This window comes from Dendrobates tinctorius, unplaced genomic scaffold (genome assembly GCF_039654945.1).
Source record: "Dendrobates tinctorius isolate UK_male_01 unplaced genomic scaffold, ASM3965494v1 ptg000051l, whole genome shotgun sequence".
Classification (NCBI taxonomy): Eukaryota; Metazoa; Chordata; class Amphibia; order Anura; family Dendrobatidae; genus Dendrobates; species Dendrobates tinctorius.
Window position 1 is genome coordinate 14,736,880 of NW_027361719.1, and position 24,804 is coordinate 14,761,683.

Sequence of the window (24,804 nt, forward strand, 5' to 3'; positions counted from 1 at the left end):
CTTGTCTGTGAACTCCACCATGATCTACATTCTAACTATGCCAACGGCAAATGTCAATGAAGAGAAAGAGAAGGATTTTTCCATAATCATCTGTTTTTGTTTGGTGTGGGTAACCACCAGGTTTTTGCCATGTAATCTGAGAAAAGCATGATGTACTGACCGAGACCTTAATTTCTATGATGTGCCACTTACTAGGCTTTGTTGCCATTTCAATAAAATCAGTATTTTATGAGCAGGAGATCAAGACACGACTAGGTAACTCCTTCAATGTAGTCCTATTCTGTGTAACCCCGGCCCCACCACTGATTGGCAGATTTCTGTGTGCACTATACATTAACAGGAACCAGACAATCAGTGGTGTGGGTGGGATTTTACAAGGCTCAGCATTCTGAGCACTGCTAGATCTGCAGCAGAGAAAACCGTGATTATATAAAAATGACAGCAAGTAGACCAGCAAGTGACATCACTGGAATTGGGGCCTACATCATGCTGCTCTCAAATTACATGTGATAAATTCCCTTTGAAGGGCTAATTCACAGATTTCTACAGCTCGAAATCAACTAAATGGGATTAATTCTGCACCATCTGCATGTGTTTCTCAAACCTAGTTCAGATGAATGGGGAAGTCACTGAAGTTTTTGCGAAAAATATCCCATGAATTAACGATAATACTCTACATGCTGATTTGTACAATACATACATCCACCTCCTGCTCCCTTGGCTGTTCTCCTTCCTCATGCCAATGGTGAGTAAATGCAGGGATTCCCCGCACTGGTTGTGCGATTTCCTGGCTCTGTCCTGCTTCCTCTCCATCATTCTGCAAGGCATCTTCCCCATTATATCTCCAGTAAGAGTGCCTGGAGCTGGATAACCTATCACCACGTGGCCGACGTCCATAAGATCTCTCAGCACGGGATCGACCGTTGAACCTGTAGCCCCGCTCTTTGCCCTTAGTAAGATCCATTTCAGGAAGATTTAATGTGCTGGATGAGTGAGGGGAGCCCATCCACGGGAGAATGTTTGGAGACGCTCCATTGGGGATCTCAGAGGGAATGACAGAATCAGTCAGCAGTCGGCACTTTTTAAGTGGAGATGCGTCTGGTTCTGCCTCTGAGGGAGGAGGCTCCATTGAGTGGGATAAGGTGTCTGTTCTTGGGGGGTCAGAAGGTGTGTCAGGAGGAAGGTCAGTGCGGACTGGTCCCTGAAAAGGTGGGCCTTTGGGGCTGGGACTGGATTCAAAGGCACTTGAGGTGTTGGAGACAAAAGAACCAGTCCGCGAGGGGGTAAGCGGCAAAGTTTGAGACTTGTTAGTCACATCAGCTCGTTGTGAGGGAAAACTTGAGTCCAAGGCCGGCTGAGAATCTGACGGGATATGAGACGTAGGTGTAATGCAGATTTCTTGGTGGGGAGATGGGTTGACTTCTTTGTCTGATGTTGATGAATGGTTCTGTGGAGAGAGAGAGTTACTATTTAAGTTATCAAACCTTTAAAAAAGGCAACTTAATGATGCTAAAGCATTAGAAATACAGGGATAAGATAAAGGTAGTCACCTGGCTGTTACTGCGCTGTCCATGCAGAAGGGACTGTCCCTGGAAGAAGTGCATTCCCAAAGCCCCAGGGAGAGATGGTAAAAAAGCCTGCTGGTTGTGTAGCAGGGCCTGTGCCCCCAAAAGAGACTGCAGGCTCCCCATCTGGGCACTTGTGCTAGTGTTCAGTGCTGCAAGATCCCCTAGAAAAAGTAAAGTCAATTAATTGAATTTTTTTTAGATTTAAATCACTATCAATATCATTACAGCTTTTTATTTTCAGATTACTTATGTAACCATTTCCAGACCGCCCATAGACTTTACATGTCCTGGCGGTCCGGCTCCTAGTCTGCAATGACAATGTAAGATGTCACCGTATAGGAGCGCGGCTACGCGTGATCCGGCGGCTGTCAGAGACATCCGGAGTCCTCATAGAGAAGGCACGGTGTGGTCAGGTTGGGGCTTAACTGGCCCAGTCCCCAACTGGTTAAAAATAAATGAAGTAGAAGGGATGACAGACGATAAACATCCCCAGCTCCAACATCTGCAATCAATCCAGCCTACCTAACAATCCAGCGGTAAGCAATGGGTTGAGCAGAGGTGGCATCAGAGGATTCAGCCTGCCAGGCGGTTGTGGCTGATGGAGGTGGAATGGGCTGTGTGGTTCGGACGGAGGAAGCTTCCCCTCTGATAAGGCAGGCGAGTTAGTGGTTGTAGTAATGGAGCCAGATCCTGTACAGGAGGCATTGATGCAGCTCTGAAACAGAAACATACATAGTTACAGGTCATATTCTGTGCTTCTTAAGAGGGGTTCTCCAGTGAAAGCTGGCCATCACATATTAACAGGATAGGTAATAGCTAACAGAGCGGTGGTTGTCCACAGGGAAACGCACTAATTAATCAACAGATTGGGGAATTTTCATCCATGTTACAAGGAGTGGCAGGTCAGGTGTCCATTCATTCTGTAGTATGGGACTGGTGGAGACTGTATGGAGCAGTAGTGGAGTGCGCGCACTGCCGCCCCATTCTAACGGGCATAAAAGTTACCTGTTCTGGCGATCAGTACAGGTCCCAGCGGTTGGACCCCCATTGATCAACAAGTTATCGCCTATCCCATTTCACCAAACAGCCCTTTGAAGTTGTTTTTTTCCAGTTCTTTATAACTAAAATCTAATTATTTTATAACCGAGTAGTTATACAAATTGGAAGATACTGCTGCAAACACATGGTCATGCCAGTTATTCTTTTTCGACAAGATGTGGAAACCATTGTATATAGGCCGGGCAATGTCTGTACTGCAGACTAACAAAGGGCTGGTGCAGCAGCTGCTGACGGATTTAGGGAATCGCTAGACTGGATGCACTGACAACGACTTTTCAGCAGGACTGCTATTCACTGACAGCAAACCCAAGAACTTCAAAATGGCCAGGAATTAAAACAAAGGGGGTTATTCGGTCTTGAACAAAAGTCAGCTGGAGCAAAATGCGCAATCATTTTTTAAGTGGCCCTCACCGCTTCATTATTTTGGTGCATATTTTGGGCTACACATGCAGAAGAGTTAGGAGGTTGCATAAATCACAGCAGAAATGTACCCCAGCCCATGAATGGAACATATTTCTGCTTAATTTAGGCCTCTCTCTGGTATGATAGTAAATATCTTGGGTTCTGCTAGGCCATGCCTCTAACCCGCAGATGATCCAGATTCACGATGAGGGAAAGTGGCCATGACCCCAGCGTTACAACAAGAAAAGTGGCAGATGTGATTTAAAAATGCCAAAACTTGGCACGGTGGCTCAGGGGTTAGCACTGGAGTCTTGCAGCACTGGGGTCCTGTGTTCAAATCCCACCAAGGGCAATATCTGCAAAGAGTTTGTATGTTCTCCCCAGGTTCTCCGGTTTCCTCCCACACTCTAAAGACATCATACTGATAAGGACTCTAGATTGTGAGCCCCATTGTGATCACCAGATAAAGATAAAATACCATTTATAATGCAAAAAAACTCATCCAAGATGCCAATAATAGAAAAATAAAACCTTCATCTTACCTGTCCAGGGCAAGCAGAGGAGTCTACAGCTCCAAGACTGGCAGCCAGTAGTGCTGAATTCAAAGCTATGAGAGCAGGAGAGGCAGAGACTGGTGGGAATAGCAAGGGTTGAAGGGCGTTATCTGGGAACGTCTCAGGCAAGGTAAGTGGTGTCTCATGTTTCTCAGTTGCATCATTCTGCGGAGTAGGCAAAGAGTCCAACAAAGGTGCAAGGGATGACAAGAGAGCACTTTGCTGTTGGTTTTGTGGTGGAAGATCGAGCTGTGGTAACCCAAGTCCTCCCAGTGGAAAAAGAGGATTTTGTAGTAGCGATGCCATTAATAAAGCCTGCACAGCACTAGAGTCAGGATCACCCATAGCAGAAGGCAATGCCATAGGTGGGTTTTGAAGTCCCAAAAGGCCAAGTTCCGCACTACCCAACAATGAGGAGGAAAGTAAACTGAGCAAACCTTGGTTAAGAAGCTGATGGTGCTGATTCAAGCTGAGGGAAAGCGGCAATGACCCCAGCATTGCTAAGTTTAACAGGGCAGGGGTAGCAGGAAATGGCATGACGTGCTCTTGTCCCAAAAATGAGAAGTTATCCCCAGCATTAGTCAAAGAACATGGCAGCTCATTGCTCCCCTCTGCAACATTGCTCTGGGGCAAGCTCGGAACAGGAGATTTTGGTAAGGGAGATGGACTGGGTCGGCCAGAAGAGGATGCTACAACAGAAAGAACAGCATAGATTTTACGATTAATAGTGTCACGTATATAACACAGAAATCATTACTAGACTCATAGCAGAAAATGCAGTATCTGTGGCACGACCTCAGGATCAATATGCAGCACACCACTCCAGAGGGTGTTTATTTCAGCACTGGAGTGGTGCCACTAAAGTAAGTTCCTTGCCCCTATACTCATCAGCAGCTGTCTTCAGCTCTTCCCGGCGCCGCTCCTGTCTCAATTCACCATCTTAGCAGTCACAAGCTCTCAATGTAAGTCTACGAGATCCTCGTTCTGGCCCCTTCTGGCTCTCATAGACTTACATTGATTAGTGACTTCGGGCTCATCCAGCAAATACTGGAGCAATCCGAAAGGACACAACCTGCAGATGACCGAAGCGGCGAAGAGAACAGATGAAGACGGCGGATGGTAAGTATGATACTAGAGGTAATGAAATTAGACTAATGGCACCACTCCAGAGGTGAAATAATTAAACACTATAGTCATGCTTTAAATAAAAAATAAGAACATTTACATGAAAAGTTTAAATTAACTTTAAAGATCTGCAGCAAAACCATTGTCTGCTTAAAATGTGATTGATCTATTAAAGGGGTTGTCCAGAATCAGAAACCAGAGTGTCAGCTTTCTTACAGAAACAGCAGCACATCGGTCCAAAGGTTGCGGTGAGTTTTGCAGTTCTTACCAATGAAGTGAATAGGTATGAGCTGCAATATAACAAAGAAAAACCTGTCGGACAGTGTGGCGCTGTTTTTGAAAGAAAGCATAAGGCTATGGGCCCACGTAGCGTTTTAAAACGCACAATGAAAACCGGACTCCTTCCCAGGAATCGCGCGGTTTTTTTCCGCACGATTTCACTGCGATTCTGTTCGCGATTTTGCCGCGATTTTCTCAAGCACTTTCCAAGCGATTTGAAGCATCGCTTGGAAAGTGATTGACAGGTTGGTCACACTCGTTAAACATAGTGTTTGACAAGTGTGACCAGCTTTTTACTATTGAGGCTGCCTATGCGGCATCAATAGTAAAAGATAAAATGTTAAAAATGATAAAAGAAAAAAAAAAAAATCGGGGTATATTTACCTTCCGACATCCCGCGCTGCCATCCCGGGCCTCAGCGTTCCCAGCGATGCCTTGCGAGACCTGTGATGACGTTGGTCTCGCGTTACTATAGCGATCTCGCGAGACTACGTCATCACAGGACCTTGCCGCAAGGCATTACTGGGAACGCTGAGGCCCGGGAAGGCTGCGCGTGACACCGGAAGGTAAATATACCCCGATTTTTTTTTTATTCTTTTTTTTTACAGGGGTATGGTACCCAGGGCCTGGAGGACAGTCTCCTCTCCTCCACACCGTGGGTACCAACCGCACATGAGACGTTTAACTTCCCGCATGGTGGGCATAGCCACATGCGGGAAGTAAGCGATTCTCATGCATTCCTATGGGTGCGGACTCGCGGCAATTCTTTGCGATTCCGCACAAAAGAATGATCATGCTGCGATTTTTTCCGCGATGCGATTCCACAGCGGAAAAAAGCGCAGCATTAGCACAGCATGTGCGGAATACCATAGGAACGCATGGGGTGCGTCATGTACAAGATTTTTAAACGTTTTCGCAGCATTTTCGCACCGAAAATCGCGGCAAAAACGCTTAAAAATCGCATCGTGGGCACACAGCCTCATTGCTTTTTATCTAATCCTGGACAACCCCTTTAAATTTAAAATCTTGTTTCCTACCTAGGACTCTTTGTTTAGGGTTAGAATACCTTCACATTGAGTTTTCAGAGTGAATGTGCTCCAAAATCCACATCAAACTCCCCCTCAAATACTCTCTGAATAAGCTTCCTATTGATTTCAGTGGAAAAAAAAGCGTATATTTCACCTAGTCAGTTTATTTTCCACAGTTTTTGCAGTAGGGAAAATGAGAAAAATGTAAATTCTTGAGAACTTTCTCCAAAATTACCTAAAACTAAAGACAGCGACAACAAAATAAGGATTTTTGTGTACTCACCGTAAAATCCTTTTCTCCGAGCCAATCATTGGGGGACACAGACAGTGGGTATTATGCTGCTGGCCACTAGGAGGACACTAAGTAAACCAGAAAAAAAGTTAGCTCCTCCCTTGCAGTATACACCCTCTCGCTGGCTGAGATTTCTCCAGTTCGGTGAAAAAAGCAGTAGGAGCATAAATAGTCAACAATAACCATAACTATGTCAAAGCCTAAGAATGCTACAGTGAGCCAATAAGCTAAACAGGGTGGGTACTGCGTCCCCCAATGATTGGCTCAGAGAAAAGGATTTTATGGCGAGTACACAAAAATCCATATTTCTCCTACGCCTCATTGGGGGACACAGACAGTGGGACGTCCTAATGCAGTCCCTGCGTGGGGAGCATACATCTGCTAATACCCCATGTACCACTGAGTCAACACTGAGGTACTGCCGATTGCAGGCTGCGTCTGCTGAGAGCTGCATCTGCAGAGGCCTGAGAATGAATTAGGCAATGTTTGTAAAGGTATGCAGGCTGGACCAAGTCGCAGCCTTGCAGACCTGTTCTGCCGAGGCCTGGTGCCGAATGGCCCAAGAGGCGCCCACTGACCGGGTAGAGTGCGCCTTAATCCCCGCTGGGACAGGCGCGTTCCTGACACGGTAGGATTCCTGAATCGCCAAGCGAATCCACCTGGCTAGCGTTGCTTTTAATGCGGCTAGACCCTTCCTTATGCCCCTCTGGAAGTATGAACAGGGCATCTGACTTGTGGAAGGGAGCTGTCCACGAGATGTACCTTCTCAGCGCCCTAACCACATCCAGGGTGTGGAGGGCCTTCTCAATGCGATGGACTGGCGCTGGACAAAGGGAAGGCAAAACAATTTCCTTGTTGAGATGGAAAAAGGAGACGACCTTGGGCAGGAAGGACGGGGACGTCCTGAGAACTACCTTGTCCTGATGAAAATTCAGGAATGGAGAACGGCAAGACAGGGCTGCCAATTCCGAAACTCGTCTGATTGACGTAATTGCCACTAGAAAGACCACCTTCCAAAACAGGACGGTCAGTGACACGTCCTGCAGTGGTTCGAAAGGAGCCTCCTGTAAGGCCCCGAGAACCAGGTTAAGGTCCCATGATTCCAATGGCCGTCTATAAGGAGGCGCCACATGGGAAACTCCCTGAATGAGCGTCTTGACCTGAAGTTTGGTGGCAATTTTGCGCTGGAAAAGCACTGACAAGGTCGAAATTTGGCCCTTGAGCGAGTTAAGCACGAGGCCTGATTTTAATCCGGATTGAAGGAATTCCAATATGGCCCGAATGGTAAAACACCAGAGGTGATCGACCATGATCCTTGCATCACGAAAAGAAGGTTTTCCAGGTACGGTGATAGATTCGCATGGACACAGGTTTCCTAGCACTAATCATGGTGGAAATCACGTCGTGAGAGAACCCAGCCTGTGCTAAAATCCATGATTCAATGGCCACGCCGTCAAAGACAGGGCCCCGGAGTTCTGGTGGTAAATCAGGCCCTGCGAGAGTGGATCCATGCGATCTGGAAGTCGCCAGGGGACGTCGGTGAATAGTTGTATGAGTTCTGATTACCATGCTTGGCGCGGCCAATCTGGCGCGACTAGGATCACTGGTACTCCCTCCGCTCTGATCTTCTTGATGACCATCGGAAGCAAGGGAAGAGGGGGGAGGGGGGAAGATGTACGGGAGCCAGAACCGCTGTAATGGCAGGACTAGGGCGTCCGCTCCGATGGCGCATGGATCAGGCAATGAACCAAGGAACCTTGTTGTTTAGTCTTGAGGCCATGAGATCCACATCCGGAGTCACCCAACGATGACAAATCTGCTGAAAGACTTCCGGACGAAGAGACCACTCTCCCAAGGCAGTGCCTTGGCGACTGAGAAAATCTGACGGCAAATTTTCTACGCCAGGGATGTGGATTGCTGAGATGGGCAAATGGTTGGTCTTGGCCTAATGGAGGATGTGACTCACTTCGTGCATGGTCATCCTGCTCTGGGTACCTCCCTGGCGGTTGATATACGCTACAGCCGTGGCATTGTCGGATTGGATCCTGATGGGGTGACCTGCGAGGAGATGGTGGAAACTCCGTAGAGCTAATCTGATGGCTCGTATCTCCAAAATATTGATGGGGAGACGTGACTCTCGGGTTGACCACCGACCCTGTGCCGTGTGGTGACGAAAGACCGCACCCCAGCAGTGGGGCGGTGGCGAGTCTGAAGGGCAAGGCAACGAACTGGAAGTGTTCCTTGTGAATTGCAAAATGCAGGGACTGCTGGTGGAACGGGCAGATCGGAATGTGAAGGTAAGCGTCCTTGATGTCGATGGATGCTAGGAACTCTCCTTTTTCCATGGAAGCGACAACTGATCGGAGAGATTCCATTCGGAATCGCCGTACCTTAAACTGATTTAACAGTTTGAGATCCAGAATGGGTCGCATTGTCCCGTCCTTTTTTGGAACCACAAAAAGGTTTGAATAAAATCCCCTGAACCTTTCGTGATGAGGTACCGGAATGATGACTACGTCCCTTAGCAGAGCCTGAACAGCCCGAAGGAAGGCTCGTCTTTTTCTTAGGGGGAGAGGAAAGGAAAAACCGAGTTGGAGGGGGAGAAGAAAATTCTATCTTGTATCCGGAGGACACTAGCTCCCTGACCCACTTGTCGTGGACGACCACGAGCCAGGTGTGGCTGAAGGAAAGTAGGCGACCGCCAACTTTGTCGGTGTCCGCCGGATACCGCAACAAGTCATTGGGTAGATCTATGAGATCTGGCTCCCCTAGATCCAGAAGCCCTAGGCCTGGGTTTCCAAGATTGGTTAGGTCTGTATGAGACCAGGGAGCCTCTGTCTCTGCGTGGGGACCGACCTGATCCAAAAGAGATGGTAGAGGAGGACCAACCGGAATTGTTGCGAAAAGATCGAAAACGCGTCAAACAGCCTTTTGTTGAGGAAGGTATTTACATTTTCCCCCGGTAGTATCAGAAAAGAGCTGGTCCAGTTTCTCTCCAACAAGATGACCCGTTTGAAAGGGGAGGGAAGATTATGATCTTTTAGATGTGGCATCTGCCAGCCGCGGAGCCTTAGGGCTCGTCTAATGGAGATCGCATTAGCGGCAGTTTGAGCCGCGCAATTGGCGGCATCAAAAGAAGCGTCTACTACAAAGTCCGCTGCGTGAATTAACTGCCTGGCGACAGTGGTTGCCTCCGGAAGATTGGTGCCCTGGAAGGAAGTAATCAAGACTTCTGTACAAGCGGCCATTGCCTTAGTGACCCAAATTGCTACGAAAGATGGAAAAAGCGCTGCTCCTGAAGCTTCAAAAAACTGAACGGGCAAGGTAGTCAATTTGACGATCGAAGGGGTTTCTGACTGAGGAACCCTCAGAAACAGATAAGAGCGTTTTAGAAGCAAGACGCATTACAGGAGGGTCCACTGGAGGGGACTGTAACCAATTCTTCATTAGGTCTAGATCAAAAGGGTATTTCGCCTCAGTAGACTTTTGCCCTGTGAACCACTTATGTGGCCGATCTCTATGTTTCTGGGCAATTTCCTTAAACACTGGATGGCTGGTAAATAACCTGCGCACACGCTTGATTTTCTTAAATGAGATAGGGTGTGCTGGAGCGGGAATATTTTACTCATCCAACTTCAGAATCCTGTTGACTGATTCTATAAGGCTGTGTGCACACGCTGCGGATTATGTGCGGATTCATCCGCGCGGATTTTGTAAAATCCGCAGGTGAAACCGCAGGTCAAAATACCTGCGGTTTTACCTGCGGATTGCTCTGCGGTTTTGCCCTGCGGTTTTTCATCTCCTCAATGGAGGAGATGGCAAACCGCAGGAGAATCCGCAGAAAGAATTGACATGTCAATTCTTTCTGTGGATTGAAAACCGCAGATAATCCGCGCGGAAAATTCCGCACCGTCTGCACTGCGGTTTTTGATTCCCATAGGGAATCATGGTACTGTACACCGCAGCAAAAACTGCTGCGGGTCCGCAGCGGCCAAAACCGCTGCGGAACCGCAGCAAAATCCGCAGCGTGTGCACACAGCCTCAGAGAATCAAGCGACTCGATCAGTTGGGGGATTCTGAGGGGCTGATGTGTCAGATTCAAATTCAGAGTCGTGCTCGCTGTGAACATCAGGAGAGGGAGCGCGAGAGACAGGAACTGCCGATGCTGAGGCGCGAACGTGACTAGGGGACACGCCATGGGTCCGCTTTCTAGAGACCAGACCATCCCTTGAATGAGTATGGCCCCTGCTGGTGCCGGCCGACGCCAGAGCCCTCTTCGGGAGGTAAGGACACTTACTGACTTAAAGAGTCCTCCCAGATTAGTCTGTGCACTGGGTAAGGCAGACCTGCAAGTGGTATACACAGTAAAAAAACCCAGCGTGCTTCTTAGCAGCCCGTTTATCCTCCTTATATTGAGACATAGCGCTCCTGAAAGGGTTAATGGCAGAGTCTGTCTGCAGCTGCAGGGAATGTGCCGGGAAGGGGTTAAGCTTTAATCTGAGGGCAGATGCAGCTTACCCAAGATCCTGTGCTGTGTCCCCCCGGGAGGAAAGCGGTGGCCCTGTGGTGTCACCCGGTATCCGGCTGTCCAGAGCAGGCTGAGGTAAAAGACATGGCCCCTGAGATTAGAATTGTGCATCTCGTAAGGAATGAGAGGCGCCAGGAGGGGGCGGTGACGTTAGCACGGGTGGCGCTATTCAAATTGCGGCCTAGTAGGCCGGAAAAGCCGGGGACTAAATTTTTGGCCTACCCGCGGTAGGCGCCGGGGGCGGGGCGGCGCTAGCGAGGGCAGCGCTATTCAAATTGTGGCCTAGTAGTCTGGAAAAGCCGGGGACTAAATTTCTGGCCTCCCCGCGGTAAGCGCCGGGCGGAGAGGGCCACGGCCAGGCGCCAGTGTACCGCCGCTGACGCTAAGTCAGCGCTTCTCTCGGGGGCAAGGACCCGACCCCATACCTCCACTCCTGTGCTCAGGCAGGTCGCGCTGTCCAGGGTCCTCCAGCTGCAGGTGTCTCATCCTCCGGGCGATGTAGCAGAACTGGAGGAGGTCTTAAAGGGGTATTGCTCAATCGATCCACCCTGTGGCAGGGGGATGGAGAGCTCTGGGGCTGATTCAGGGCATCCGAAAAGTGCTGCTCAAGTCCTTTTCCATGCACTCCTGTGCTACGTCCTGTTGCGCTTGCCCTCGTACCCGTGGAGTACCGACCGTAAGGGAACCATCGTCAGAGGAATCAGCCCCATTCGTCGCAGGAAAGTGTACGGGGAGGTATACTCCGCGTGCTTGCCTGTTGTTGGTTCGGGGGAGAGTAGGCCGTAGAAAGGAACCGTCACCCCCTTCACTCCGTTAATTAAAAAATAAAAATTTACAGAAAATTAAAAAATAAAATAAAAACGGTGGGGTCTGAAACCAAACCCAAGTGCCTCCTATAGACAGTAAGCAAGAACTGGAGAAATCTCAGCCAGCGAAAGGGTGTATACTGCAGGGGAGGAGCTAACTTTTTTTCTGGTTTACTTAGTGTCCTAGCGGCCAGCAGCATAACACCCACTGTCTCTGTGTCCCCCAGTGAGGTGTAGGATAAATGTGTTTTTTAAATCAGGTTTTTGGGTGTTGATTTTTCAGACAGAAAAATCTTTGTAAAAAAGAAATAAGTTAACAAACCCTAACATGCTTCTAGAAGTAATCCAGCACTGAGAGCGTTCTGTAGTCAGCACTGTGCTGCATTGAAGCAGGACCTGGCTGCTCTCCTGACAATATATTGGTACAATGTCCGTGCAGTTCTGTTCTTCCCTTATTCCTCCTAACAGATTATAAAGTGCCACCAGGTTGACAGGCATGGCCGGCATTCTATTAAACTTTCCAATAAGAGCTGGTGACACCACAATGATAAAAAAAAATGGTCAATTTTTTCCAGGAGGAATACCAGAAGAATGAATCCGCACAGGGATGAAAGAAAGGATTCTGTTATTTGATAGGGATTACAGGTATTCACTAAAACAGAAGACATGTCAAGAGAGCAGACAGGCATCTGAATATATTACTGCTAAAATTAAAAAAAAAGATAAAAAGCATAGCTGACTTACGTGGATTTGCACTTGTGGGCGTGGATGGTAACTTCAGTGGTAAAGAAGTCCCTGAGTTCTGCTCTGTAGAAGTCTGGACTAGTTGCCCTACAAGGCCAAGAAGATGGTTGCTGATCTCTTGGGAAGCTGGAGACAGGCTTAGGGTTTTGCTTTGGCTTGGGGACTCCTCTACGGATGAGCGAGGCATTTGAAGAGAAAAGGGAGCATGACCAGAAACAGACTGTGAATAGATGGCTTTGGATCTTCCCATGTCTTCCTCAGCATGAACCCCAGTACCTGTTAACCTTGAATAAGAATTCAATTTGGATAGTCCACTAGGGCTAGTAGGGTTGTGTCCACTAACGTCCTGAGGACTCGCATCAGGGCCTGGAGAATTCCTTTGTTTTTTGCGTTTCACCAAAATATCCCTTTTCTGGGAGTGAGTCCTGCTAGAAAGGGCTCGACCCTCTTGTGTGACTGTTGCAGAAAGCAAAGTATTGGGATTCAGCACTCGGCTGGGTAAAGTGCTAGGGGCTGTGGCTTCAGGTTTGGTTTGATTAGCCATTTGGGCCTTTGCAGCTGCTGTGAGAAGGCTGCTAGCAGGAAACGAAGCATTGGCTTGCTGACCCAATATGCATCCGAGGGGAAAGCCCAGTAAGCCTTGCGCTGCTCCCAAAGACACCAGTGGTGCTGTTTTATTGCTTTGGTGGGTTAAGGCATGGCTGGCATTTGAAGAGGATCCCAGTTGGGCCTGCCCAAAGGGAGGGAGGCATTCAAGTATTGCTTTTGGACTGTGGGGTACAGATCGCTTAGGGGAGCTGACAGGTCGTGGAGATCTTGAGCTTGACCTTATGGGGACAGGAAAGTGCTCGGAGGAGGCTGATGAATGGCGGGAACGTTGAGGGGACGGCTCCACGCTGCCGGCTGGAGAAGAGATGGAAGATATGGAGGACCTGGTTGTAGATGGAGATGTGAGTGCGCCACTACGAGTGAAAGGAGAGAATGGAGGTGGTAGGGTTGTGGATGAATGGTTGCCTGGGTTGTGTTCAGGACCAAGGTGAGGGTTCATTATGGGAACCTGAGACTGAATTAAGGGGGGAGAGTTCAATATATGGTGCTTTGGGCTAGGCGGCCGACAGCTGTTACAGTCCAAAATACCCAGTGGATCTTTTTCGGGAAAAACAAATTGTCGCCGAGGGCCCTGAATAGATTCTTCAAGCGTCCGATTAAAGGTGCCACCTGGCACAAAATTACATAAATTAAGAGCTAATGGTTTTGGGGACAGGCCTGAAAGTTCTTGACTACATGAGGGGTAGGAAGGCCGATTCTGGGAAGACTTAACTTGTGTATAAGAACTGGTACACAGCTCATGAGATATGGCTTGTGGAGTCCTTGAAAACACCTCGTAATTACCATTTGATGGCACTGGTGGACAGTTCCTTAAGGCATAGGACTCACCAAGAGGAGCCCCATGCTGCCTGAGTAAGGCAGGCCGCTGGTTGGATCGCAGGTCAGAATACCTTTCTCCAGGGTGGGGAGTGAAAGTATCTGATTTGTGATCCAGGGGTTTCTCCATATGGTGAGCAGGCATGTTGTGGGCCTTTTCCATCATCAGTTTGGTGAAGATGTCAGGATCCAGGGAACAAGGGTGTTGTCCTATCTTTGGGCTGGTGGATGTTGTATTAAAGTTCTGACTTGAGCCACATCCTGTAAAAAAAAAAAAATGCAGAATCAAAGAGAAAAACAAAATACTTAAAGAGAAACTATCATTTTAATTTTTAGTTGCCTTTTAAATGAAAAAAAAACCTTATCAAAAACACTTCCCAAACTGACGCTGTTCTATCGAGGTCAGGTCAAAGCAAGCTGCAATTGGGTTCCTGCGCTCTTACATCTTCCGTTAATCTGACATTTGCCAATGGAAAAAAAGAGTGCAGCAGCCAAGTAGCAGCTGCTGACTGGCTGCAGACCTCACGTGGCATAACACCACCATGTGATCTCAGAGACACCACAGGAATGGCACCAATTCGGAAGGGGAGTATCTGTCATTTTAATTTTACAAGGGCGATGACTTCACTCAAAAAGGGGCTTTTCAGGTAATAGACAACCCCTTTAAAGTTACAAGCTACATGCTCTTTTTTTAGCCTCAAAAAAAGAAAACTGCATTAGCAAAAACTATTAGAAGTGTTATGATAACCATGATATTCGCGCTTACCAGCAGCTTGACTTTGTAGTGCAAGGGGTGTACTCTCAATGCTTTTGTACAGCGTTGCGAGGGCTACAATTTTCCTACGATGGTTACAAAGTTTGGTCATGTCCTCTTCGGCCTTCACATCTTCCGCACTACGCCGTTTCACCACTGCTCTTGGGTCAAAGTTAAAAACCTGCAGCAGGAAAGATATCATCACGAATCACACCGTATACCCGACTTTAAATAGCAGTATGTTACTTAATATACACATTTGGGGAAAACTGGAGCCAAACCATTGTGATCTTTGAGATGGCCAGTGATCATGTGCCATGCAATTAGGATCTTTATACTACCCATGGAAACCAAAAAGAAAGGTTGTAAACACTTTGAAGGGAAACTATCAATTTGTGCATGCAGTCCGATCTGTGATCAGCATGGTATTTTATTCACTGAAGTCCCCAGTGTGTGTATGTATAAGCCCAATTGGCTGTCCTACTAGTGATTGACAGCTATCATACAGGGAAGACTGTCAACCACTGAATAATTAACAAAATACAACTTATACTGAATTTTTTCCAACAAATCTATAAAACATTCTGCTCAGGTTCTCCTTTATACTGTGCTGTCCACAGACCAGACTGCATGTACAAACTGATAAGATTCCCTTTAAAGGGAATCTATCAGCAGGGTTTGCTATGTAATCTGAAGACAGCATGAGGTAGGGGTCAAAACACAGAATAGAGTGATGTGTCACTTATCAGACTGTGTGCTGTTTACTTACAGTGAAGGTTTTATCACTAAGACATTATCTTTACTGTTACTAGCTGGAGAAAGAGCACTGGTCCAACTCCTGTGATAAACAGCTCACTGCCAATAGACTATAGTGAGCCTGGTGTGGATGGGATTAACTTTCGGAGCTCTACTTCATGATGCATGATTGTGTCCCAGCTGCTGCACCCAGTAAACTAAGTGATACATCATTGGATTCAGGGTCTCTTTTCTTACATCATGGTGCTCTCAGATGAGGTAGCAAAAACCTTGTGACAAATTCCCTTTAAGTATTACTGAAATTTCTCCACAAAAACGTATTCTGCTTTATAAAATTCTGCCTGCAGATCAGATACCATTTTCAATATGATAGGTTCGCTTTTATTTTATCATTTATATGGGGGACCTCCAGATCTAAACTAAAGTATTCTAATTTGCAAAGGCCGAAGGATTAGCTGGTGAGGCTCTCCCAGACCTTAATCTTTATCATCTTGCCAGACAACTAAGAATACCTAAAAGATTAGTGCTCCCCTGACCACCCAGTGTCTTCAGAGTGGCATTTGGCTGATTAGTTCACTACTCATATATTTGGCCCATTCTAAAATCTAATACTAGGAAACTATTACCTATACATAAAACAGCACAGAAAATATGGAGGGTAACTAAACAAATTACTGCATTTCTTATACTGATATTTCTGATGACAAGACATTATGGAATAATACTGGATTGACACTTCTTACCATTCTGACAGAGTCCATTTCTGGTCAGAACATGGAGTCCTGGTAATTGGGGACTTGTTCCACAATTACATTTTATTCTCTCTTGACCAAGTTGAAACGAAATTTCAAATAGCCACAACCCACTCGTATAAACACCTACAAGTATGACATGCCCTTAATGCGCTATTCCCATTCCCTGGTCATGAATATCCACCTATCTCAGGGTCCGAGGGGAGTCATAGTTTGGGATACTCTTATCGTCTAATACTCTTCTTGTAATACTAGACAAATGGAAACGGCTGATCCTGTCTCTTACACAGGAGCAGATCGAAGATCTGATGGAATCTCATTTGTCTGTATCCCCTGCAATAAATAATAGACTTACACAATTATATGTTATTCATAAAAGTTACGTCAAGCCTGTAAGGCTACATAAAATGCTCAGGATATCAATATCAAAGTGTCTAAATGTTATATGTCCCCCCCATATTATGGCATATGGTTTGGACTTGCCCTGTTAATTCTGGGTTTTGGAATGAGGTTGTGGGTTTTTTTTTCTTTTTATCTACAATAATAAGATGTTCAATTCCCATTATTATTATTATTCCTACTAGTCTGTTTATTTTGGATACTTAATGACGAACAATGGTCCCACTATTCCTGAATTTTCGTTAGAGAGTCAAAATAATGGATGGATAGACGGTCACTTAGGCGTCACTATGGATAAGACTTGTAGATATTGTTACTTCTTACTAAAAATTGGTTTATATCCAAAGGAAACGTCCTGGGAAGTTTCAGCATGTTTGGGGGTCAGTGGTGTAGCTCTCATGCTGCCGTGCACTCATCTCCTCGTGAAATGGCTAGTTCCATTCGAGACTTGACGGGATAATCATTCCAGCTAAACCCGCAACGTTCCTTTTATTCTTTTTTGCCTGGTCCATTTGACTATCTTATCTTTGATCTTATTAATACACTTGTAACATGCCAACGCTTATTACTATGAAACTTGGGTCAAACTTCTATTGTCTGATCCAGTGTTAAACATCTCTGTCATTAGGTATTACACATTCATCATTTCTACTTTATATGCTGTAAGCTGCCACCTTAGATGGTTGAAGTTCTGTTGGAACATTGTTCATTTTGTATGTTCTTTTTCCGTTTCAATAAAATGAGTAAAAAAATAAAGTCCATCTGGGCTGGGTTTACAGATAAAGCTCACATCAGAATATCATTTCCTTGACATTGGTTTGAGCAGTCCTTGAGCGGGAAACCCTCCGTCAGGCGCAATAGATCTGACAGGCACACAGTAATTAGTTTCACTTCTCTCTCCTTGCCCACTTATCAGAAAACCCCACCCCTCCTAGTTATCTCCTGACTCTACAGGCTCTGTGAAACCTGATATCACAGTGACTCAGCAGACCTTCTAGTGAGCAGATATCAACACTTTGGCTTCTCAGGCACATTGCGCCTGATTTCAACACAAATTGAAAGGTTAGTATTTTCTTTTTTTATTCATCACGATTGTGTATTTAGCTTGTTTTATGAAGGATTAATGCTAAGTTAGTGTACATAAGTACTGTTTTCTTAGACAAAAGGAGGGTGGCTTCTAAGGCACATTGCGCCCTAACACATACTCTTTCTCTCTTGCTTCAGATTTTCTGCTGCAATGGCCAGAAAACAGTATGATTCATCTAAACCCCTTCATTTAGAAGAAATGAAGATTTTTTTGTTAGAAGATGATGAGGAAGAACCAGCAGTAACTGAGGATTTAGAGGAATCTAGTGACATTTCATCTGAAGATGAGGTAGCAGAATGTAACACTGATTCTGGAACAGAGCAGGATGGTGATGACACTGATACAGAGGAAACAGACACAGATCTAGCTTATTATTTGGGCAAAGATAAAAATACAAAGTGGAACAAAAAGGCACCCAAGAACAAACAGCGCAGAGAATCCCACAATATTATTACACACCTTCCTGGAGTTATTGGAAGTGCTAGAAAAGCTAAAACTGCAGTGGAATGTTGGAGTAATCTAATTACAGATAGCATGTTGGATACTATTGTTCGGTTCACTAACCAGTATATTGACACAATCAAAGAGCAATTCTCCAGAGAGAGGGAAATCAAAAACACTGATGTGATTGAACTCAAGGCATTTATTGGCTTGTTATACCTAGCTGGTGCTTTCAGAGCAAATAGGCAAAGTTTGGAGGAGCTGTGGGGGACAGACGGTGATGGCATCGAAAAATTCAGCCTTGTGATGAATCTGAAACGATTCAAAGTCCTGATCCGTTGCCTCCGTTTCGATGATCGAAGTACCCGGACAGAACGAAAAGGTTATGACCGGCTTGCACCAATTCGGGACATATTTCAACAATTTATTATGAATTGTCAAAAAAGCTATTGCCCGGGGCAAAACCTCACTATTGATGAGATGCTTCCAGGTTTCCGTGGAAGATGTGGTTTTCGGCAATATATACCATCAAAGCCAAACAAATATGGAATTAAAATTTTTGCCATGGTTGATGCAAGGATGATGTACACTATGAACATGGAAGTTTATTGTGGAAGACAGCCACCAGGTCCTTTCAATGTGAGCAACAAGCCTAGTGATGTGGTAAAGAGAATTGCTGAGCCAATGTTTGGATCTGGTCGAAATATTACTGACAACTGGTTTACTGACTTTGATCTGATTGATTTTTTAAAAACGAAAAAGCTGTCATATGTGGGAACTGTTAGAAAAAACAAAAGGCAGTTGCCGCCAGATTTTCTATATACAAAAGGCAAACAACAGTATAGCACTATGTTTGGGTTCAGTAATGGAAAGATTTTAGTTTCTTACATCCCACGCGAGAGGAAAAATGTGATTTTGGTCTCTTCATTACATAATGATTACACCATTGATCCAGAGTCTGGGGAGCTAAGGAAACCAGAAATCATAACGTTTTATAATTTGACCAAAAGCGGCGTTGACACTGCTGACCAAATGTGTGGCAATTTCAATGTAAGTCGAAATACCAAACGCTGGCCGATGGTAATCTTCTTTACAATGCTGAATGTGGGTGGCATCAACTCACAAGTACTTTACCTCGGTAATGAACTTAAACAAATGCGCAGAAGAATGTACCTAAAACAATTGGCTAATGAACTGGTGAGTGGAGAGCTAAGCCTAAGAAGTACAAAGACGGTTGGAATGCCCCTTGCCCTGCAACACCGGTTGAAGAGATATCGTCCCAAGGACGTTCCAGAACAAACACCGACTCTACCACCTTCTAAAAGACGCAGTTGTACTACCTGCTCATTTGTATCTGGTTTCAGAAGGCTTTCTAAATATGACTGCAAAATATGTAAAGAATCAATCTGCCTTTCCCATGCAACTTTCGTCTGCCAGCCTTGCTTTTCTAAGTGTACCTGCGCTGCTTCTGCTGCAATTGAAACCACTGAAGATGAGTAGAAAATAATTAAGTAACATCTAAGTGCAATATCCTTTAAGTTTTTTTCCATAATTTTATATTTAAGCAATAGTTAAGTAAAGATAACTGGAGCCTATTTGGCGGTACTACCGAAAAGTGGTACTTTTAGTTTTAATAAGTTTATGGTTAATAAATGTTTTTTTTTGCATCTGATTTGGTGTAATCTCTTTTAATACATTCCTATGAAGGTCACTGACTACTTCTATAGTCCTGAAATTGAAATATGTAGCTACTATAGGTGGTTTTCTGACCTGTGCTTGTCAGGCACATTGCGCATGAACTGAGGAGAATCTATATTGCGCCTGACGATATTATTAATTTTTTTAAGGATGGGAATGAAAACAAATAGTTCTCATGCTATCAAAGTTTAATGTTATTGCCTTTCTATGCTTTTTAAGCAATTGCTTTACACAAAGCAGTGAATCCCCCATTCATTATACAAGACAAAATGGTCTGCCAACGAGTGGCAGAAATCACCGAGGCTTCTTGAATCCCACCGTCTGTCGTGTTCTTCACTTTGATGGGACAAAATAATCCTGCATGTAAATTCGGACGGTGGAGAACATATCTGACGTGTAAAATCACTCACCTTATAGACGTTCAGGGGACACTCCAGCCCACACTTACAAGTTCCATCAGTTACTAGGTAAGACCGCAACTGATCCATAGAGGTAAGAATTGTGCCACTTGGACTGCAATACAATAGATACAAAGCACCGGAATTACCGACAGGTGTAACGTGAGTTTTCTTTTTAATAAAGATTTTAGTTTTTGTACAGTCATTTAATAACCTCAGAATTCTGCCTTTAATATCGTCATACCAACTAAAGCTGCTGTGAATCACGGGCAGTGTTAGAATGAGGTTATGTGCACACGTTCAGTATCTGTAGCAGAAAAATCTGATGCAAACACTGAAGAGTTGACAGGAAAAATACAGCATAAAATAAAAGCTTTTTTTAATAAGTTTTTTGCATGCATTTTCCCCATTTATTAGTATGGGTGAAATCTGCAGCAAAATCAATGAAACAATTGCCATACTGCAGATTTAAATCTGCTGCAAATCTGCAAGGGAAAAATAAACCAAGTGTGCATAAGACTTCAGGAATCGTCTTCAGTTTGCTGGTACTAGGAAATACTTCAGGTTTTATATCAAATCTGTGCAAAAAAAAAGACACAAACTGCAACCCTAAGGGGGTGCAACCGCACCAAATTAAAAAGCGAAATATGAACAAATAAAACTGAAGTAGGTGTATTTTATACGTAGATAATGGACCCCTGAGCTATAAAGCACAAGGTCCTATTCACATCATATATTCAATATCATTTATGTTTAGTGCATTTCCCAGGAAATCTCTGCTGATGTAGAACGAGCCCCATAGGGGGCTGCATTAGACAAATGGGGAACAAAACCGGGTCCTTTTAGAAGCAGTCTAGTCAGAAAGTGCCAGCATACCCTAAAAGGGATGATATGGAATATTGTAGCACGTGACTCCACAGAGTCCAGTAAAAAATATGTGTACTCTGTGGTCCCCTCTAGGAATCTGTCACCACCATATCAGCATGGGTTTATGAGGAATCGCTCCTGTCAAACCAATCTAATCAGTTTTTATGAAGAGGTAAGCTATAGACTGGACCAAGGTGAGTCATTGGATGTGGTATATCTTGATTTTTCCAAAGCGTTTGATACCGTGCCACACAAGAGGTTGGTACACAAAATGAGAATGCTGGGTCTGGGGGAAAATGTCTGTAAATGGGTAAGTAATTGGCTTAGTGATAGAAAGCAGAGGGTGGTTATTAGAGATGAGCGACTTTGCCTTTTTTAGGGTCGAGTCGGGTTTCATGAAACCCGACTTTCTCAAAAGTCGAGTCGAACGAAATCGTCCGACTAACGGGAAAAGTCGAAGGTCCGACTGAAACACGAAACCCAATGCAAGTCAATGGGGAAGCAAAGTCGGCAGAGAGTGGAGGACAGTAAACACACCTACATGTCGGACCACTTTTTTTTAAAGGGAATCTGTAACCCTTTTTTTGGCCTTTCAGCTGCCGGAATAGACATCGGGGGCTTATCTACAGCATTCTGTAATGCTGTAGATAAGCCTCCGATGTAACCTGAAAGAGAAGAAAAACACGTTATATTATACTCATGGAGGTGGGCGGTCCGGTGGGTGTTGCAGTCCGGTCCGGCGCCTCCCTTCTTCACACGATGACGTCCTCTTCTCCCATCCTGTAATGGCTCCGGCGCAAGCGCACTGCTCTGCCCTCTTGAGGGCAGAGCAGAGTCCTGCAGTGCGCAGGTGTCAGGAGAGGTCTGGCGCCTGCGCACTATAGAATTCTGCTCTGCCCTCAACAGGGCAGAGCAATGCATCTGCGCCGGAGCGATTTCAGGACGGGAGAAGAGGACGTCATCCCATGAAGAAGGGAGGCGTCGGACCGGACAGCAACACCCACCGGACCGCCCACCTCGGTGAGTATAATATAAGTCTTTTTTTTTTTTTTTTATCTTTCAGGTTACGGGGCTTATCTACAGCATTACAGAATGCTGTAGTTAAGCGCCCGATGTCTATGCCGGCAGCCAATAGGGCAAAAAAAGGGTGATAGATTCCCTGTAAAGTGCCCGAAATCTCTGTCTCTCTCTCTTCACTGCACATGTCATCTCGTTGCCCACAGTGTATGTCCTTGCTCAGTGGATGAAAAAAGTCACGTGCAAGCATTCTGGGAAATCAGACTTTGGCGCTCGTTTTGCCGACTGCATGGCCGACCTCACACTGTGGTCGGGTTTCTGTCGGCGAAACCCGACTTTGCCATGTCGGCGACTTATGAATCTGGCCGACCTGTTTCACTCAACTCTAGTAGTTATAAATGGTATATTCTCTAACTGGGTTGCTGTGACCAGTGGGGTACCGCAGGGGTCAGTGTTGGGACCTATTCTCTTCAACATAATTAATAACGATCTGGTAGAAGGTTTACACAGTAAGGCTAAGTTCACATGTAGCGGAATTCCCGCAGAAGTTACTGCGAGAATTCCGGAATTCCATTCCGCGGGAAAATCGCATTTTAAATTCCCGCGATTTTCCCACGGAAAAACTAGCAATTTGCAAGCGTAATTGGCTTGCAGAATGCTAGCGTTTTCCAAGCGATCTGGAGCATCGCTTGGAGAACTGATTGACAGGTTGGTCACACTCGTCAAACACAGCGTTTGACAAGTGTGACCAACTTTTTACTACTGATGCTGCCTATGCAGCATCAGTAGTAAAAGATAGGTTGTAAAAAATAATAAAAAAAAATTAAAATATTGTTATTCTCACCTTCCGGCGTCCCGCGCACCCTTCCCGCCTCTCTCCACGCTCCCGGCATCTTCCGGTCCCAGTAATCCTTTGCGTGAATGACCCTGAGACATCGCGCTCCCGCGAGACCGCGACGTCATCGCGGTCATTCTCGCAAAGGATTACTGGGACCGGAAGATGCCGGGAGCGTGGAGAGAGGCGGGAAGGCTGCGCGGGATGCCGGAAGGTGAGAATAACAATATTTTTTATTTTAATTCTATTTTTTACAGGGATATGGTACCCAAAGCCCGGAGGATAGTCTCCTCTCCTCCAGACCGTGGGTACCATCCGCAAATGTTTGCTTACTTTTCGCATGGTGGGCACAGCCACATGCGGAAAGTAAGCAGAACAATGCATTTCTATGTGGGCGGAATCACTGCAATTCCGCTAAATTAATGAGCATGCTGCGTTTTTTACCGCGAAGCGATTCCGCCGTGGAAAAAACTGCAGCATTAGCACAACATTGCGGAATCCCATAGGATTGCATGGGGTGCTTATGTTTCGCGGCAAAATCGAGCGTTTAAAACCGCCGCGAAAACGCGAAACAAACGCGACGTGTGAATGCAGCCTAAAATATTGACATTTGCAGATGATACAAAACTATGTAATGCAGTCACTACAAGAGAAGATAGTATTCTGCTACAGATGGCTGTGAATAAGTTGGAAACTTGGGCCGAAAGGTGGCAGACGCGGTTTAACAATGATAAATGTAAGGTTATACACATGGGAAGACGGAATCAATACACCATTACACACTGAACAGGAAACCTCTGGGTAAATCTGACATGGAGAAGGACTTGGGGATCCTAGTCAATAATAAACTTACCTGGAGCAGCCAGTGCCAGGCAGCAGCTGCCAGGCAAACAGGATCATGGGGTGCATTAAAAGAGGTCTGGATACACATGATGAGAGCATTATACTGCCTCTGTACAAATCCCTGGTTAGACCGCACATGGAGTACTGTGTACAGTTTTGGGCACTGGTGCTCAGGAAGGATAATAATGGAACTAGAGCGAGTACAAAGAAGGGCAACAAAATTAATAAAGGGGATGGGGGAACTGTAATACCCAGAGAGATTAGCAAAATTAGGATTATTTAGTCAGGAAAAAAGACGACTGAGGGGCGATCTAATAACCATGTATAAGTATATAAGGGGACAATACAAATATCTATCCAAGGATCTGTTTATACCAAGGAAGGTGACGGTCACAAGGAGGCATTCTCTGCGTCTGGAGCAGAGGTTTTTCCACCTACACAGAAGAGGATTCTTTACTGTTAGGGCAGTGAGAATCTAGAACTCCTTGCCTGAGGAGGTGGTGATGGCGAACTCAGTCAAGTGGTTCAAGAGAGGCCTGACTGTCTTCCTGGAGCGTAACAATATTGTATCTTACAGATATTAGGTTCTTTAGAAGGACCTAGATCTGGGGATTTATTCTGAAGGAATATAGGCTGAACTGGATGGATGTCGTTTTTTTGTCCTTGCTAACTATGTTTCTATGTTTTTGCTAACTTTTTGCTAACCCGAGAGCAGCGAAATGTGGGAACTGAAATCCTGATTCCAGCAATGTGCCACTTAAGCTGCTTGACGTCATTTTCATAAAATCCTTGTTTTATCTGCTGTAGATCTATCAGTTCTCTGAATGCGGAGCCCTGTATAACCCTGCCCACACCACTGATTGTCAGCCTATGCACAGTGTACACAGAAAGCTGTCAATCAGTGGAGGGGGCAGGGTTATGCAGAGCTCATAAATATGAATGACTACCTGGCAGCAGGTTTACTAGTCCTCTAATGATGATTTACTGCTGATAAAACAATTATTTTATCAAAACTACAACAAACAGCCCAGTAAGTGACACAACACTGGAATCAGGGTCTCTTGCTCTACAACATTCTGCTCTCAGATTAGGTGGCTAAAACCTGGTGACAGATTCCCTTTAATCGTGGTAGCCTATGGGTGACTGA

At 45.5% G+C, this 24,804-nt stretch overlaps 1 protein-coding gene across 1 annotated transcript in view; it reads right to left on the bottom strand.

The window, feature by feature from the left end:
* Positions 1-24,804, bottom strand: part of MBD6 (methyl-CpG binding domain protein 6) — a 118,089-nt gene that overhangs the window by 24,052 nt on the left and 69,233 nt on the right. The window contains exons 4-10 of the mRNA XM_073576819.1: positions 20,108-20,210; positions 14,577-14,745; positions 12,386-14,071; positions 3,572-4,272; positions 2,091-2,283; positions 1,551-1,729; positions 701-1,447 (exon numbers count right to left, since the gene is read on the bottom strand). Of these exons, the coding sequence (XP_073432920.1) occupies positions 701-1,447; positions 1,551-1,729; positions 2,091-2,283; positions 3,572-4,272; positions 12,386-14,071; positions 14,577-14,745; positions 20,108-20,210 (3,778 nt within the window). The remainder of the gene's footprint in view (positions 1-700; positions 1,448-1,550; positions 1,730-2,090; positions 2,284-3,571; positions 4,273-12,385; positions 14,072-14,576; positions 14,746-20,107; positions 20,211-24,804) is intronic.